The sequence below is a fragment of the Dendropsophus ebraccatus genome, chromosome 1, assembly GCF_027789765.1.
Source record: "Dendropsophus ebraccatus isolate aDenEbr1 chromosome 1, aDenEbr1.pat, whole genome shotgun sequence".
Taxonomy (NCBI): Eukaryota; Metazoa; Chordata; class Amphibia; order Anura; family Hylidae; genus Dendropsophus; species Dendropsophus ebraccatus.
In genome coordinates this window covers 162,601,785-162,621,374 of record NC_091454.1, presented here as the reverse complement: position 1 = coordinate 162,621,374, position 19,590 = coordinate 162,601,785, and the positions used below count along the sequence as shown (strand labels likewise).

The window sequence follows — 19,590 nt, the reverse complement described above, 5'->3', positions numbered from 1 at the left end:
AGAGCGGAGAACTGTGTGAATATACAGTGCAGTTATAGTATTAGGGTGTCGTCACATGTACCGCATTTGCTGCAAGTTTTGCAGTGAAATCCGCTGTGATAATCGGTACAATTACAATCTATTAAAGCCAGATTTAAATAATTAGCTGCTCGGCTGGTAAAAATATTAAACGGCAAATGCTTACCTTCCCTCGCTCCCTCTGTGCTCTCCTGCTTCAGTCTCCTGGTCCCGGTTCACTGATGGCCCGCTCAGCCAATCAATGCGCTGTCCCACCACAGCCAGTGATTGTAGCTGTCAGTGAATCGGGACCAGGAGACTGAAGCAGGTTCACACCGAGGGAGAGCGGGAAGGTAAGCATTTGCAGTCAGCAGTTAGTTAAATCTGGATTTCACTGCATTCTCACAGCGGAATAAAATTCAGCTACAAGAATGAAGGACCATAGACTGTAATTCCACTGACTATTGTAGTGGATTTCACTGCAAAACTCGCAGTGTGAAATCTGCTGCAAACAGAACCTGTGAACATACCCATAGAGTGACAATTTAGTCTAGCGTGTATGGGGCCATCTAGAACCACCACCGACCACAGCTGACCCCTTTGTTCAGAAAGAAATAAGCTGCGGTGAGAGTGCACTTGCTGTGGCTTACTGCTCCCTATAGAGAACACAGGAAAGCTCAGCCCTTTCAAATATTCCTGTATATGAAAATGTCTGGGTATATATCAAAGCTGATAAGAAATATAGGTCCTGCAAGTCTCATTGCTACCAGGGCCAGAAAAAGAAGTCATAAAGAGTAGGCTTTTGTCTATGGTTTTGTGACTAATAATGGCGTGGGGTCATGTGTGGCCATAACCTTCAATAACATAACTTGCCCTCAGAGACTCTTATTTTTGTGCAAAGCTGACACTGCGTGGTATGCAGAGGATGTCCTTTTACCACCTATCTGCCCCCCTGGCAGAAAAGTTCCAAAATAAATGTTAAAACTTTCTTTCTTTTCTTTACTTTTATTTATACTGATTGTTCCATGTCCCAATTAATCTCACAATCTAAGGGTCTTATTAGACGGGCCGATGATGGCCTGATCAATAATGTAAATGAGCCCCAATCTGCTGGCGCTATTACACGGCTTGATTATCTTTACCAAGGGCTGCATGGACATCGTTAGCAATGTCCGTGCAGAGCTTGCCCTAAACTGTTATACATCCCCTCTCCATGATCCCAGTCTGTCTGAGATAACAGGCTGCTCAGCCAATCACTGTGTGGGGCCACTGCAGACGGTGATTGGCTGAGCAGCCTGCCAGCTCAGACAGGCCAGTCTGAAGCTATAGCCACAGCGCTGGGGAGGAAGCAGAGAACAGGAGAAGACCGGGAGCATGGAGAGGTGACATATAACAGTTTGTTCAATGGTTAGCCATTGGCCACATATCGCTATTACAGGTAGCGATGTATGGTCGGTGGTCAATGATTTTTGGTCCGGACCTAAAGACACGATGAGTCGATGACACGTTTAACGGCTGATCATTATCTCTAGTACTTGGATCTGTTTAATAGGGCTCTAATTTCCAGAATTAACTATTTGTATGTTTTAATCTGTGGGAGGAAACCCAAACAAACACGGGGAGAACATGCAGACTCCTTATGGATGTTGTATTACATGTACCATAGTAAAATAATGTTTAGGGCTGTAGTTTTTCAATTTTTCAATTTGTCTTCTAGGTAGTTGCAAATCATCACATGCAGTCAATATCATTTGCTTCGGGTGGTGATCCAGTAAGTATAATATTTTTTCCACAATTTATAAAATCAACATTGCAATTATTACATAGTAAATTCACTGTATGATAATACAATTGGTTCCAGGACGACCATTGTAGGTTGAAACCATTGTATGTTGAGACCAAAACTCTATGGGAAACTGGTAATTGGTTCTAAAACCCCCAAAATGAGAAAAAAAAAGGAAAATTTGAAGGAAAATAAGCAGCAAACTAATATGGATACAGCAAGTCCTAACATACAACAGTGAGATAGAGCTACAAGAAACTCTAAATTACTTTCTATGTAGAGGACTGGAGCTTTTTCAGGGTCCTGTACAGATAACACAGGGTCCCAGAAAAATAAAATGAAGCAGCCCTCATCTGGTGCCCAAAGGAGCAACTCATCCTGGCACGGGTACAGAGCAGTACAGGACATGTAGTATCACACTGTACTGTAGGGAGGAGATACTAGACACACACAGCAGTACAGGACATGTAGTATCACACTGTACTGTAGGGAGGAGATACTAGACACACACAGCAGTACAGGACATGTAGTATCACACTGTACTGTAGGGAGGAGATACTAGACACACACAGCAGTACAGGACATGTAGTATCACACTGTACTGTAGGGAGGAGATACTAGACACACACAGCAGTACAGGACATGTAGTATCACACTGTACTGTAGGGAGGAGATACTAGACACACACAGCAGTACAGGACATGTAGTATCACACTGTACTGTAGGGAGGAGATACTAGACACACACAGCAGTACAGGACATGTAGTATCACACTGTACTGTAGAGAGGAGATACTATATACACACACAGCAGTACAGGACATGTAGTATCACACTGTACTGTAGAGAGGAGATACTAGACACACAGCAGTACAGGACATGTAGTATCACACTGTACTGTAGAGAGGAGAAACTAGACACACAGCAGTACAGGACATGTAGTATCACACTGTACTGTAGAGAGGAGATACTAGACACACACAGCAGTACAGGACATGTAGTATCACACTGTACTGTAGAGAGGAGATACTAGACACACACAGCAGTACAGGACATGTAGTATCACACTGTACTGTAGAGAGGAGATACTAGACACACAGCAGTACAGGACACGTAGTATCACACTGTACTGTAGAGAGGAGAAACTAGACACACAGCAGTACAGGACATGTAGTATCACACTGTACTGTAGAGAGGAGATACTAGACACACACAGCAGTACAGGACATGTAGTATCACACTGTACTGTAGAGAGGAGATACTAGACACACACAGCAGTACAGGACATGTAGTATCATACTGTACTGTAGAGAGGAGATACTAGACAGCACACCAGTGCATGTACTTCACTAATACTGGGATTTTACGAGTAAAATGGCCACTTTCATTGGTCGATCATGTAGTTTTTTTCACATGTTCCCCAGATCTGGACTGTCTGTAGAATTGTATGTTGAGTCTGGTCTCAAGTTACGAGGGTCCAGAAAGGAACATTGTATGTTGAAAATATTGTATCTTAAGGCCATTGTAAGTTGAGGGTTCACTGTAGTTCCTCTGGTGACAAATTTACATTTCTAAGGCTGTTTATACAATTTGCATATTATCACACGCCAACAAATTGCAACCTCTTGTTTATTACAATTCCATTCATTTATATTTTATAATATTATGATCCTTTGTATATTTAGTTTACCGTACTTAAAAATATTCCTTCTGATACAGCTCTTATGAGAAGGCATTTTTTATCCACATTTCTTTCTGCTAGTACAGATATGTTTTCGTGTTACAGCCTCAAGTCCTTGCCTGGGCACAGGTCCGATGACCCGTAATGATGGCTGTTACTTTCCATTATCAGGCACCCAGTTAGGCCACTGCTGCCATAATATATTGCACTAATGTGAACCCAGCCAAAGAATTACAAATAACATCTGTATTTCAACGTAGATTTATAATTAGAAATTCTTTGTTATATTCTCCGTACTTTAGTTTTTTTGTGGCCCTATAAGGGGGATTTGACAAGCGTTCTCGGCAACTAAAAATCTATTCAATTTATCTGAAGAAGTATTGGTGGCAAATGTGTGGATTTGTTCACATAAATGTTGTTCTTCTACAAATCTGCAGTGTGCGACTTCACTCTAACATTTCTACTTATATAAGCTATGGATTCTTGGCATGAAAAACACACTTTTTGTTTTAACCCATTTTTTTTTTTCAGGACACGACTGACTATGTTGCCTATGTAGCTAAGGATCCAGTCAACCAAAGAGGTATGGCAGTCACAGTCTTTTAGATCTGCGCATTGAGTCACCAAAAGTCAAAGCGACTCTGTACCCACAATCTGACCCCCCCAAACCACTTGTACCTAAAGATAGCTGCTTTTACTCCAAGATCTGTCCTGGCGTCCGTTCGGCAGGGGATGCAGTTATTGTCCTAAAAAAATACTTTAAAACTTGAAGCCCGTACCAAACGGGAGTATCTGTGCCCTAACTTTGCACCGCCCCTCCGTCCCTCCTTCCCAACCTCCTCATCATTAGGAATGCCACTGAAACATTTTCTCCATGCTGAACATTGCACAGTTCTTAAAGATCCAGCCCATGTGCTGTGCTGACACAGGTGGGGAATAGGAGGCAATCTGCCTGGAGCATTCCTACTGATGAAGAGGGTGGGGAGAAGGGACAGAGAGGTTGTGCAAAGTTAGGGCACAGATACTCCCATTTGGCACAGGGCTTCAAGTTTAAAAGTTTTTTTTAGGACAATAACTGCATCACCTGCCAAACGGACCGCAGGACAGATCTTGGATTAAAAGCATTTTAATATAGTAAAACAATGAAAAAAATCCCTTGGTTTTGACTTTTAATGTGTTTTTCTGGAGGTTATGTCAAAAAGTGCCTGCAGCCTATAAGTGTTTATGGCAGGGCGATGAATGAATGGCTTCATGCTTCACCATGGTACTTAAGTATATCTGCATCCTGACTATGCAAATATAGTTGAAAGGAATGCAAGGAGGCTTTTCAGTTTTGTATCCCCCCACCCCCCACAGACATTCATTGCACACGTCCCTGAATACTATCACACAGGATACATGACTGAAGCCCCTATTACACCTGGCGATTCAGAGGAGCAAACGAGTGCCAACCTGTCAGGACCTGTCCCTTTCTCCTTGCCCCCCTTGGCTGTCAGTGCTATTACACGCACCGGCAGCAAGCGGTAACAGCATGAGGGGGGCAGAGAGCTGCCCAGGCGATCGCTAGATCGTCCGAGCAGCCCATAGAAGATAGTGGCAGTCTGCTGCCGCTGCTCCTATTATGCGGAGCGATGGCAGCATCTTGCTGCTATCCTCATCGTTGATCTTTCAACATGTTGAAAGACAACGATCAGCTGACATTGTGCATGTCAGCTGATCACTGCCTTCTATTACACGAGGCAATCATCGGCCGTAACGGCTGTGTCAGATAATAATCTCTTTGTGTAATAGGGCCTTTAGGGTGCCTTTACACAGAGAGATTTATCTTTCAGATTTTTGAAGCCAAAGCCAGGAATGGATATGAAAAGAGGAGAAAGCTCAGTCTTTCCTTTATGACCTGTTCCCTGTTTATAGTCTGTTCCTGGCTTTGGCTTAAAAAATCTGTCGGCTAAATCTCTATGTGTAAAGGCTCCCTTAGTAATCTGATGTCTGGGATGTTGTGATACCTTTGTAAATATAATTAACATACAAATAAAGATGAGGTGAGGACTAAAGATTCAGAATATATTGAATCCAATTTTCATACGCATGGGTGCATGCATTGTTCATGGACCTAACAAGGTGTATTGTTGCAGTGTAACATTCCATTACATAATATACACAGCAGCGTGTGCTAGAGCCTTAGAGAGAGAAAGGGAAATGAACTCTGACTACAGGACATTATGATTTCTCTGTGGTTATATGGCCTGCATTAGTCACGGAGAAGTCACAATGAAGCTGAACAGAGTCTCCAGTATCCGACAGGAAATCAGATTTGCAGAGACAGTGATACAGCAAGAGAATAACAGAGTTATTTCATTGTTCAGCTATTAACAGGCGTGGTTCCTGCACAATATCTCCATGAGGAACTTTATGTTGCCTGCCCTGACAGCTAGGTGTAAAAATGTCTATGTAAGGCTGGTTTCACACTGTATTAGCAGTATCTGTCAGGCACATATTTTCGGGACAAATACCTCCAATGTATATGTATGACGACAGAAAATCAGCACAATCTGATCTAACTGCGGTGGGTCCGTTTAAGATGTAGTCTGGACGTTTTTGGCTGCACAGTAGATCTCATTACTAAGGGCACGATGGCACCTCCTCTACTCTGGTTTTTTAGCATGTGTGTCCATTTTATAAGCGATTATTAAAAATTACATTTTACACTTTTCTGGTGGTTAAAAAGTAAAGGGCATGCTCTTAGGCCCTTAGGTGGCTCATTTTGTAATTTTGTAAATGATAAATTAGGTACAAATTCTGTATTATGCTAATTTGTGGGTGAATACTCAAAACAGGCAGATCTAAAAAAATGTTGCATCTAAAAATATTCGTCCGGCGAATACTGGTTCATAAGTAGAACTTTGACCAAAAATGTGCGAAAAATCTAATTTTTTTTTTAACCTAAAAATAGACACAAAGGGGGACATTTATCAAGGGTTTTGCGCCTAATTTTCGGTGAATAATTACATTTTTCACATTTTTCACCCATTTTCGGTCTAAGTTCTATTTATGAACCAGTATTCGACAGGTGAATACTTTTTAGATGCGACTTTTTTTTAATCTGCCTGTTTTAAGTATTCACCCAAAAGTTCGCGAAATCTGGGATTAGCGCCCAATTTATAATTTACAACTTTTTAAAAAGTCGCATAAACAGGCGCAGGCCTACGTCTGGTCAGGACCAGGTAAATATAAATGCGCAATTTTTTCATATTTGCGCCTTTTTTTTGCACCTTTTTAATAAGATACATTTACTATGGCAGTGCTACATTTTAATGAATCAAGTGACAAGATTTTGGAACAAAATACACACCAATCCCCATTAGAATTGTTGCACTTATTAGACTCCTTAGTAAATGTCCCCCATTGCCCTTGATCAATTTCCCCCCTTGTCTTTTTATTTTTTAAGCATTCTTTTTTTTATGCAACAATCATAGTCAAGACTGACAGAACTAAGGCCACATTCACATGTCCAGACCTATGGGCGGTGAATGCCTGTCCTGGATTGTTTCCCCGCCTGGCATTAAATAGCAACATCATGGCGGCAGCAGGGAAACTTTTTGAATCGCCGTGGCACTGTAATGACAGAGCTGCAGAGATTCAAACATTTTCCCCGCTGCCAGACGTTCTGTTTCAAGTAATATTTTAAATCAACAGTCAGCCAACATGCACAATGATTTAAAGCATGCCCTAAAATCCCAACAACGATAGCGACAGTCTGTCCATCTGGCCGTCATTCCGTGTAATAAGATCAGCGGCAGCAGACCACCGCTATCTCCTGTGGACTACCCGGAAAATCTAAAGATCCCCTCCTGTAGCTCCCCTGTAGATTTGTTGCGCAAAGTCTGCGCCAGATGCAGGGCTAGCTGGCTTTACTATGAGGTGTATGCCTCATGGTAAATCCGGTCATAAAAAGGGGACGAGGCTTTATTTAAGACTGAGGTAGGAGTATGCCAATCTTGATAAATGCCCCCCTGAATGACTAGGTGTATGCTGTAGTATCCATCAGAATACAGCAATGTGCAGTCCACATATGATGTGAACCCAGTCTTAAAAAAGGATGCTTGCAAACTGCTGATTTTTCTAGCTGTACTATTCCCATTGTCATATTTTAGCTCTGTTTGTATGCATAGTAATAGGAGAATATCTCTGTACATGGCAGAATCTGACAGGTTGTATGGCTTTGTAGTAGACAGCTGTACACAGCCTTAAACGATGCCGGCTGGGAAACTTGAGAAACACTGACATCTAATGGTGAAAGACATAACAGCAGATCCACATTTACAATGGAACATTTTCCTAAAAATTATAAATAAATAAATAAGTATATATTCAGATATAAAGCAATTTACAAAGCAGATTATGCACAAATTTTTGTGAAAATTGTGCGAGAGAGTTAAGGCCCTATTACACCAAAAGATGTCTGACAGATTATTTTACAGTTTTTTCCAGCCAAAGCCAGTAATGGTTTTGAAAAGAGGAGAAATCTCAGTCTTATCTTTACGACCTGTTCTCTGTTTATAGTCCGTTCCTGCCTTTGACTGAAAAAAATCTGTCAGATTATCTGTCAAACATCTTTTGGTGTAATAGGGCCCTAAAGTACTTGGTTCGAGAAAGATGCTTTATCTATATTAGACACTTATTGCTATTTCTTTAGGCAGTATTGCCACTATGGGAGTAGGCTGTCATTCAACGACAAAAGGCAGACGTCTTTTCATGATGACGGCTACTGATAATGATCATGAACACTATATGCAGCTGTCATTATAAATAGACGGCTGTAATTTTGCACTAAGATCCCATAGTGGGAACATAGCCTTAGGATTCTGGCTAGTTGGGGCAATAGCAAATCGACCAACAAAACACAGTTATCACTGAACTCAAGGAGAACAGTGAAAAAAATTCCAATGAAGTACTCAATCAAGAGTCTCCACTGATGCCCCCAAAAATTAAAATATGCAAAACAGGAGTCCGTGGAGCCTCGAGTCTCAAAACACGGGATAGCCAGATATCTCTAGCCTGTTGCCACGGGGTGCCTCCATGATAGGGAGAGCACCACACCACCCTGATAAATAGCCCCTTAAGTCCCACTCGGTTGCGAGTATTGGAACATAAATAGGGAAACACCAGGGTGGCCCCTTTTTGTCAATGTCTAACTCAAGGTGCGAGTATTGCGATCATGACAAGGGCTTGCCAAGGCAGGCTTCCATCCACAGACAGTTGGGGCAATAGCAAATCGACCAATAAAACACAGTTATCACTGAACTCAAGGAGAACAGTGAAAAAAATTCCAATGAAGTACTCAGTCAAGAGTCTCCACTGATGCCCCCAAAAATTTAAATATGCAAAACAGGAGTCCGTGGAGCCTCAGTTGCGAGTCTCAAAACACGGGATAGCCAGATATCACTAGCCTGTTGCCACGGGGTGCCTCCATGATAGGGAGAGCACCACACCACCCTGATAAATAGCCCCTTAAGGAATTTTTTTCACTGTTCTCCTTGAGTTCAGTGATAACTGTGTTTTATTGGTCGATTTGCTATTGCCCCAACTAGCCAGAATCCTACTCCACACTGACGAGGGGCAAAAACCCCGAAACGGCTGTCTGTGGATGGAAGCCTGCCTTGGCAAGCCCTTGTCATGATCGCAATACTCGCACCTTGAGTTAGACATTGACAAAAAGGGGCCACCCTGGTGTTTCCCTGGTGTTGAACATAGCCTTAGGAAGTTTTTAATCACTGTGACTGGCACTGTATAAGGGCTGTTGTGGCTGTCACTACTATGTGCTTATGCGGCATCTATGTCTAGCACTATTATGGGAGTCTCTGTGACTGGCACCATTATGGGGGTGCTCTATGGCTGACCCTATTATGGGAGCGCTGTATGGCCGACAATATTATGGGAGTCTCTGTGACTGTTACTATTATGGGGGTGCTCTATGGCTGGCACTATTATGGGGCTGCTCTATAGCTGACATTATTATGGGGGTGCTCTATGACTGGCACTATTATGGGGGTGCTCTATGACTGGCACTATTATGGGGTGCTCTATGGCTGATATTATGGGGTGCTCTATAGCTGACACTATTATGGGGGTGCTCTATGACTGGCACTATTATGGGGTGCTCTATGGCTGATATTATGGGGTGCTCTATAGCTGACAATATTATGGGAGTCTCTGTGAATGGCACTGTTGGTTGACTTGCTTACAAAAGTATATTTTTATAATTCAATGCATTTGGAAAGGCTACAGACTGTTTCCCTTTTTTTTACATTTTATGTTGCAGCCTTTTTCTATAAAAGTCAAGTTTTCTTACATCAATCTGTACTAAATACTCCTTAAAACGAAGAAATCTTTGCTAATTTACTGACGTGGAAAAGCTAAAATCTTGCATTGACATAAGTATTCAGATCCTTTACTAGCTGAAGCCCTCTGGCAGTGATTCCAGCCTCCAGTCTTCTGGGGTATGATACCACAAGGTCTATATACCTGGATCTGGGGATTTCCTACCATTCTTCTCTGCAGATCCTCTCCAGCCCTGTCGGCTTGAATGGGGACCGCCAGTGGACCGCCATTGTCAGGTCTCTCCAGAGATGTTCAATTAGCTTCAAGTCAGGGCTCTGGTTGGACGACTCAAGGACATTCACAGTATTGTCCTTAAAGGACAACTCCCACGAATATTATTTTGTCTGTGACAGCTGCCAGGAGGATGCTGTGAGTGCCGGCTCCTTCCCCTCAGAGCGGTGCACATCTTCTGACTCCTGCCCTCCTGTGACGTGCGCCGCGCTGGTGAGGCAGGAGCTGGCACAGACACAGGAAGATGTGTTGTATGCCGGCTCCTGCCTCACCAGCGCGGCGCACGTCTTCTGACTCCTGCGGGCCGCGCGCGATGACGTCATTTCATCGCGCGCCGCCTGCAGGAGAAGACCGGCACAGAAGAGAGGAGGGAGAAGAGGACCTGGACAGCGTGGGAGCGGAGGAAAGGTGAGTGGGATGTTTATTTTTTTCATTTGGGGCAGACACTGGGGGTTAACTAGGCCACCAGGGACATGACTGGGGGGGGGGGGTGTTAACTAGGCTACCAGGGACATGACTGAGGGGTTAACTAGGCCACCAGGGACATGACTGAGGAGTTAACTAGGCCACCAGGGACATGACTGAGGAGTTAACTAGGCTACCAGGGACATGACTGAGGAGTTAACTAGGCCACCAGGGACATGACTGAGGAGTTAACTAGGCCACCAGGGACATGACTGAGGAGTTAACTAGGCTACCAGGGACATGACTGGGGGGGTTAACTAGGCCACCAGGGACATGACTGAGGAGTTAACTAGGCTACCAGGGACATGACTGAGGGGGTAACTAGGCCACCAGGGACATGACTGAGGAGTTAACTAGGCTACCAGGGACATGACTGAGGGGTTAACTAGGCTACCAGGGACATGACTGAGGGGTTAACTAGGCCACCAGGGACATGACTGAGGAGTTAACTAGGCCACCAGGGACATGACTGAGGAGTTAACTAGGCTACCAGGGACATGACTGGGGGGGTTAACTAGGCCACCAGGGACATGACTGAGGAGTTAACTAGGCTACCAGGGACATGACTGAGGAGTTAACTAGGCTACCAGGGACATGACTGAGGAGTTAACTAGGCCACCAGGGACATGACTGAGGAGTTAACTAGGCCACCAGGGACATGACTGAGGAGTTAACTAGGCTACCAGGGACATGACTGGGGGGGGGGTAACTAGGCCACCAGGGACATGACTGAGGAGTTAACTAGGCTACCAGGGACATGACTGAGGAGTTAACTAGGCTACCAGGGACATGACTGAGGAGTTAACTAGGCCACCAGGGACATGACTGAGGAGTTAACTAGGCTACCAGGGACATGACTGAGGAGTTAACTAGGCTACCAGGGACATGACTGAGGAGTTAACTAGGCTACCAGGGACATGACTGGGGGGGTTAACTAGGCCACCAGGGACATGGCTGGGGGGTTAACTAGGCTACCAGGGGCATCACTAAGGATTCAAATCAGGTACAAGGGGCATCACAGAGGGTTAACTACAATAGCAGGGGCATTAGGGGAACAATACTTTGCCTTGTTCGGGTGCTGCAAACCCCCGCTACTAACTGCCGCGCACGGTATAACATTGAGTGCGGCCCTCGAATGATTTTATTAAGGCCCGACCGGCCCTCGACATGGAAAAGGTTCCCCACCCCTGCTCTATACTCACCTGATCCGTGTCGACCCCTGTCCGCCATCTTGAGACAATGATGTCATCTTCGGGCGGCCGGCCAAACCACTTCGACCGTCCCTCCGACGGGGGTCGTCACGAATCAGGTGAGTATAGAGCACTACACTTCCGGGGGTGGCGTGGGTGGGGGGAAACACGGGGAAGGGGGCCATTCACTAACATAACATACATTACAAAGTTGTATAACTGTAATGTGTGTTATTTAGTGAAAAATTGCTTACCGCTGTACTACCCCTTTAAGAAATGTGACTTGTTCTACAATGGCACATTTTATTGGGTGAAATGGCACAGCCACTCCAAATCTTGTCTGCTTTAAATTTATAACAGTGCCTGTGCCATTTTGATCAATTTGGTGCAGGGAAAAAAGTGCTCTGAAGGCAAAAGGCATAATATAGATAAGTTTCTATTTAAAACAAATTTGATAAATTTCCCCCACTGTCTTTTTATGGGGTAAACCTTTGTCCCAGCCTGAGGTCCAGAGTACCTTGTACCTTACTTTAGTAAGAATATCAATGTACTCTGCTCCATTCAGCTTTCTCTCAACCCTGACCATGCTTCACTGCAGTGTTGGTATTAGGCAGGTGATGAGCAGTGCCTGGTTTACTCCACACATGATGCTCAGAATTTCTTTCAATCTTGGTTTCATCAGATCAGAGAATCTTGTTTTTTACAGTCAAAGCCCTTTAGGTGCTTTCCTGCGAATTCCAGGCAGGCGTTTGAGGTTTCTCTCTAGCCGCTCTGCTATAAAGCCCAGATTGATGGAGTGCTGCAGTGGTGGCTGACCTCCCGGAAGTTTCTTCCATCTGCACAGTGAATTTTTAGAGCTCAGCCAAAGTGACCATTGGGTTCTTGGTCACCTCTCTTACCAAGGCCCTTCTCCAGTTACTTGGTGGGATGGCCAGCTCTAGACTAGTTGTTCCAAACCTCTTCCATTTAAGACAGTGCTCTTGGGAACTGTCATTGCCGCATGAAGTGTTTGTACCCTGCTTCAGACCTGTGCCTCCACGCAATCCTGTCTCTGAACTCTACAGGTAGTTCTTTCCTCTTTATGGCCTGGTTTTGCTCTGATATGCATTGTCAGCTGCAATAAAGTATATAGACAGGGCTGTGACAAGGCTTTCCAAATCATGTGTAAATTTCAAGTGTCATAACAAAGGGTCTGAATACTTGAGTCAATGGAAATTAAAAATGTTTAATTTTCAAAAATTCTAACAATATTTTTTCACATTCTCATTATGGGGGTATTGACCATGATTGAGAAAACCTGATTTTTTTTCCTATTTTAGCATAGGGCCTCAACATAAGAAAATCTGAAAAAAAGTGAAAAGGTCTGAAGACTTTTTGAATGCAGTATATTTTATAATATGACATTTTAAACAATTTTAGGTATGATGCTGAGATTTCTCATAACTGTGTGTTACATTTTTTTGTAGCTTGTCATATTTTGGAATGTCCAAACAGCAAAGCTCAAGAGGTCATCAATACAATAGGACAAGCATTTGAACTGCGTTTTAAACAGTTTTTGAAGAGTCCGTCCTTCATAGAAGAGAGGTAATCTTTGAATTACAATGAAAATAATTATGTTTTTCTGCTTCACAATGTATTGCTTCTCAGACCCTGTTATCACTAGTATCAGCTGGGGTTATGTATCACTACGTGGCACCATATGACTGGCCGGTGATACTTGTTGATCATCTTGTTGTTACCATTTTCCCTCAAAACAGTAGTAGTTTACAGCCATGTGTCAATTATTTCTGCTAGGTTGTCCCGTTTCTTCTAAGTAATTATTTGGTGATGACAGATATAACATTTAACTGGTCATAACTGATGGGGATCCAGAATTACTGAGATTTGCAAGGTATCAGTAAGGTCAATGTAGGCAGACATATGGAATCCTACTTCTCCATACCACCCCATTGCATCTGTATGTACCTCATGATGAAATGTTAGGGATTGTCCTGGATTGTTTTTTTTACTAATTTGTTTAGTATATAAGTTTATATGTTAAGGGAAATCATATAAAACCTTATAATGGGTTCTTATTAACAATTCTTAGAAACAAAATATAAGACAGCTCTCCATAGCGTAATTCAGACAGGGCTGAAGTGGTGAAAGTAAGCACATAGAACTCTCACCTGAGTAGGTTGTGCTGATGGAAGGCACAACTCTCACTGATAGCATGTGAATGAACCACAGCCACTCCTGACTAATCCCCACAGGGATTAAAGACAGTCAGTATCCTCCTCCACTCCTAGGCAGGTAAAACAGGTGCAAGTCTAAGAGGTAATAGTGATATAAAATATCATAAAATTTATTAAAAGAATTATGCCAGCGACACAACGCATTTCGAGACCGGTCCGGTCTCTTTATTAAAGGACAAGTCCGGCGAAAATTATTTTTTTATATGTTATTACTTATGGAAAGTTATACAATTTTCTAATGTACATTAATTATGGCAAATGCTCATATACTGCTATTTCCCTTAATTTAGTGTATCAGGAAGTGTTAGAATTATCTCTGAAGCAGTGACGTCACGACCAACGGTGTAATTCCTATGGAGTGTCCAGCAGGGGGCGCTCTATATATAGAAGTCAATGAGTACCATTGACTTCTATATATAGTGCGCCCCCGCTGGACACTCCATAGGAATTACAGTGTATGTAATGTAATGTAATGTAATGCACTGTACTGTTGTGACTTTATGAATACATTTATGGAATACTTTGGGGAGCAAGTGTCCTTGCTCCCCAAAGTATCCCATAAATGTATTCAATGAATACATTTGCAGGGCACCGAGCAGGGAGGGAGAGAGGTGCCATCTACCTCCCCCCCCTTGCTCGGTGCTGGGAACATATACAAAGTACTACTCCCCCATTATCTGCAGATAATGGGGGAGTAGTACCTTTTGCTATCCCTATCACCGCCCGCGCCGCTGCCGCTCACACAGGGGCTGCTATTCATGCCCCCCGCCGCTCCCCCTCCTCCTCCCGGCATCAAACTTACGATCGCGCTGCTGATTCCCCGCCGCCCGCGCCGCTCCTAACTACCCGCCCGCTCGCTCGCCCGCCCCGTTCCTGGCCGCCGCTCTCTGCTCATGCCGGCCGCGTCAGCCCGCCCCCACCCCGGCCGGGGACACCAGGAAGCGCCGTGCTCCCGGCCGGAGTGGGGGTGGGCTGACGGCATGAGCAGAGAGCGGCAACCAGGAACGGGGCGGGCGAGCGAGCGGGCGGGTAGTTAGGAGCGGCGCGGGCGGCGGGGAATCAGCAGCGCGATGAATAGCAGCCCCTGTGTGAGCGGCGGCGCGGGCGGTGATAGGGATAGCACAGGTACTACTCCCCCATTATCTGCAGATAATGGGGGAGTAGTACTTTGTATATGTTCCCAGCACCGAGCAAGGGGGGGGAGGTAGATGGCACCTCTCTCCCTCCCTGCTCGGTGCCCTGCAAATGTATTCATTGAATACATTTATGGGATACTTTGGGGAGCAAGGACACTTGCTCCCCAAAGTATTCCATAAATGTATTCATAAAGTCACAACAGTACAGTGCATTACATTACATTACATTACATACACTGTAATTCCTATGGAGTGTCCAGCAGGGGCGCACTATATATAGAAGTCAATGGTACTCATTGACTTCTATATATAGAGCGCCCCCTGCTGGACACTCCATAGGAATTACACCGTTGGTCGTGACGTCACTGCTTCAGAGATAATTCTAACACTTCCTGATACACTAAAATTAAGGGAAATAGCAGTATATGAGCATTTCCCATAATTAATGTACATTAGAAAATTGTATAACTTTCCATAAGTAATAACATATAAAAAAATAATTTTCGCCGGACTTCTCCTTTAAGTGTTCAACACCTATTATTAGACACTTGATAAAGAGACCGGACCGGTCTCGAAACGCGTTGTGTCGCTGTCATAATTCTTTTAATAAATTTTATGATATTTTATATCACTATTATCTCTTGGACCTGCGCCTGTTTTACCCGCCTAGGAGTGGAGGAGGATACTGACTATTAACAATTCTGTCATCTTTATTATTTTAATGCTTCCCATGGATGGCCACATATGCATATTGCAGCTGTGCTCACCTCCTATATGACCTACCTATATCTAACTTATGTGTAAAGATGTAGGCCTTCATCCAATCCTCTGCCTGCTGCTTCTACAAATAGGTTCAGGGAATAAAGCTCTCTTCTCTTGAGCATCGGTCCATATAGAAGACATTCCAAATGTATAAAATAACCTGAAAGGTAGCACATAGGTTCAAGGTGAGTTAGGTCTCTGTATAAAGAGGAAGGAGGGTGCAGTTTATTTAGAAAGCTAGACAATCTAGTGTACTGAAGCCAAGCTCCTGGGAATGCTTCCCCTTAGATGGCCCAATTAGCCAAAGGTCTAAACCCACAGGTGTCTAATTTGCATATAGAGATTATGTGGCATGCCCAATATATATGAGCACCCCACAGTCACTGGGAAATCTAAGCTGTCAAAAAAGGTTGGGGGGAAAATTTAGCCTAAAACATATTATTATAAGGAGGGTAATGTAGGTCTATGTGGTCACAGTGGTGGAACCTTTCATTTTCCATCACATTAAGTCATTATAATCAAGTGGAGAAGAAAGCCGATCCCAAACAAAAGACAGTCTGAGGGATCTTAGATTTTCAAAAATCTACTAGGAATATGTATTGGGACTTTCTGGGTCAATTATGAGATATAGGGGAGAACGTTAATTTTTTTACCCAGTAAATTCTGCTAAGTCAAGAAAGTGAGAATCCTCTCCATTTTGATAGATCTATCCTAACTTTATTTAGGCTGGAAACACACACGGCAGTTTTTTTTTAAAAGCTTACAGTGCAGTTTTTGCGCCAAAACCAGAAGCGGTTTAAAATGGGATGAAAAATATAAAGGGAGGACTTGTACTTCTCTTTCCTATGCAGTGTGTGATTCCAGCCCTAAGATGCAATAGAAATTAAGTTGGAAGAGCCTAGTCAGATGTGCAGGAACCTGAGTGTTAGGGTATGTTCCCACTATGGAATTTAAAGCGTAACTGTCATATTTTTTTATTGCAGAAATCAGTAGTATAAGCGATTTTAAGAAACTCTGTAATAGATTTTATCAGCCAAAAAAAACTCTTTCTGTACTCAAGAAGCAATCTCCCAGCCTCCCCCCCCCCCCCTGACTTCTTATCTGTGCATTATCAGGCAAACACGTCTTCATTACAGAGAAGCCAGTGAAGACGGGCTCTGCTCTCTACATTGTAAGCCTATGAAGGGGAGAGGGGCTGAGGGAGATGAGGGAGCAGGAAGAGGTGACAGGAAGGTCAGCTGTTTGTAGACTGTCTGGGCACCTAAACCGCAGGATTCAGGTGTCAGAAAGGTCAGTGCTTATCTATGAACTTACTGAGAAAAGATTGCAGGGTGTTGTGCTGTGCAGGACTGCTCCGTGCTCAGTCACTCCTAACAGCCCCTCCCCTCTCCATAGACACATAATGGACAGAGAAATCCTGCTTCTTCTGAAGTGAGGGGGGAGGCTGGGAGATTGCTTTTTCAGTCCAGAAGGAAACTCTTTTGGTTTATAAAACCTATTACAGAGTTTCTTAAAATCACTTGAACTGTTGATATTTAATGTTTTAAAAAAAATGGCCCTGAAATGACAGTTACACTTTAAGAATGTAAGAGGAGAAACTTAGCAAATCATCTGTGTGTATATATGTTTGCATGATAGGATGCCTAAATCACATCTTTTTACGTGAATGGCTGTGTGTGTTGCCTATTCGGAAAGGGAGAGCACTATGCAGTATGGTAAGAAGACAATCTGATTGAGGCAGTTTGACACTGTAAGAAATGTTTGTCGGGGAACCCTAAGTCCTGAAATACATGTGAATCTTACTGTGACATGCTCCATTTACCTATACATTTTGGAACTAAGCACATCTCCTAGTGGTATTCCATAATGGCAAGGTCCCCCTTCAACAGGATAATGCCCCTGCCATACTTTAAAAAATGTTTTAGAATTGTTTGAAGAGCATGACAAGAGTAGTCATACTAGGTGTTAATATGGCCTTCAGTATCCTTATATATCAATCTGATTGTTGACAGACAGGACTCACCTTAGAACTTAAGCTATGTCCACTCAACCAATTTTTTGACAGTTTATCAACCGTTTTTGTGGACAGCTGTCATTTTAGCACCAAAACATGGACGGTTTATGCAAATTACAGTAGTCATTTGCATAAAACAGATGCATTTTGGCGCCATAATGATGGACACCTACAAAAACAACAAGAAAAAGACATTATGTGAACATAGCCTAAACGGGTTATAGGTTTTGCTCCTAATTTCTTAGTGTCAGATACCAAAGGAAGTTTTCAAAGTCTGTACCTTGGCCTTATGTTTTTGAATTCCAAAAATCCTTCATAGAAATCCCACATCACATTGTTCATTTTTGAGGGTTACATTTTTTCGTATATATTTTATGAAGGCAAATTAGCAAAGTATAAATATATCAGCATTCTAACAAATTGAAAACATCCACAAGTTAAGAGAAAGGAAATGCTCTTTCTCCCCTCGTGGTTCTGGGAAATGAAGTACAGACGTTTCCGCTGAGTGCTTCTCTGAGAGGTTTCAGAGCCCTTGCCAATTAAAATAAGTCATGTTTGTATTTTATCACATAAAAAAGACTTTATCTTCCAAGAAGAATAGTAGAGAAACTGAGAAATCCTTGGAGGCTACAGTATGCTGTAATGGAAGATGATAAGGGGTTTTACATGAAACCTTCCAGATGTGGCAATTAACAAAAAAATGACAGTGACATTGTAACCCGGGGAAGAAAATATGTGATAAAATAATATATAAATGCAATGTAATGGTAAAAGAACGAACCACCAACAGTGATCTCCACTGATCTAATGCATTCTCTATAATAATATTTTTCATACTTTCTACCAGCGTCATTGAAATACACACTCATCATCCATTTACCTCCCAACGTCTTCCCAGACAGATCTTCGGCCTCTTTGTTGTAGGCAACTTTTTTATCTGTCTTAAAAGCAAACTATTTTATCTAGACACTTTCCACAAAAGCAGCAGGAATTATTCAGCTGTAAACTTGGCTGTTTAACCCTCTAGCTATCTATTAGGATATCTTTAGCATTCAGATTAAATGGTTCTTCCACAATAAACTCCAATGCTGCAGAGAGGAGATCTACTGGTCCCATGAGTATTCATTCCTAGGTTGTGGCTATGCTGATGTAAATGAATACCGCAGAGGCACAGACCCAGACACAGAATGAAGAGACACATAAAGCTCTCTTAACCTATAGAGCTTTTCCCACTACATTCAGTATATCTATCTATATAATAAAAATGAAAGTCTGTCTGTCTGTCCTTCTGTCTGTCTGTCTGTCTGTCCCATATAGACTTCCAAACGCCTGAACCGTTTGACCCCAAATTTGGCCCACAGATACATTGGGTGCCCGGGAAGGTTATTGCGAAGTTCCCGTCCCCGCCAAATGTACAGAAGGGGAGGGGGAGGGGGAAGAGCGCCCCATAGAGATGAATAGGTAAATCTCCTCACTGCAAACACAGGTGATATAATTAGCTGTAGCAGACACAGCAGTTGGAGCCTTAGCAACCAATAGGATTACTGCTTTCATTTTCACAGGGAGCAATGGTTGCTAGGGAAGCTGCCTCACAACATCCACAGTAATAACTGGTAGACCCCCTACTCCATCTATACAGTACATGTATACAGGACCCCCTACTCCATCTATACAGGACATGTATATACAGGACCCCCTACTCCATCTATACAGTACA

General features: G+C 43.1%; 1 protein-coding gene and 1 long non-coding RNA gene across 3 annotated transcripts in view; one reads left to right on the top strand and one right to left on the bottom strand.

Annotated features, from left to right (window-relative positions):
- The window catches only part of SHC4 (SHC adaptor protein 4), a 65,182-nt gene that overhangs the window by 29,674 nt on the left and 15,918 nt on the right, over window positions 1-19,590 (top strand). For both annotated transcript variants that reach the window (XM_069956603.1, XM_069956604.1), the window contains exons 5-7: window positions 1,715-1,768; window positions 3,992-4,043; window positions 13,194-13,311. In XM_069956603.1, the coding sequence (XP_069812704.1) occupies window positions 1,715-1,768; window positions 3,992-4,043; window positions 13,194-13,311 (224 nt within the window). The remainder of the gene's footprint in view (window positions 1-1,714; window positions 1,769-3,991; window positions 4,044-13,193; window positions 13,312-19,590) is intronic.
- On the bottom strand, window positions 12,395-17,959 carry LOC138779432 (uncharacterized). Its single transcript, XR_011361103.1, has 3 exons — window positions 17,883-17,959; window positions 15,881-16,019; window positions 12,395-12,841 (listed from the first exon to the last, which is right to left on the bottom strand). It is a non-coding gene; the product is annotated as an uncharacterized lncRNA (long non-coding RNA).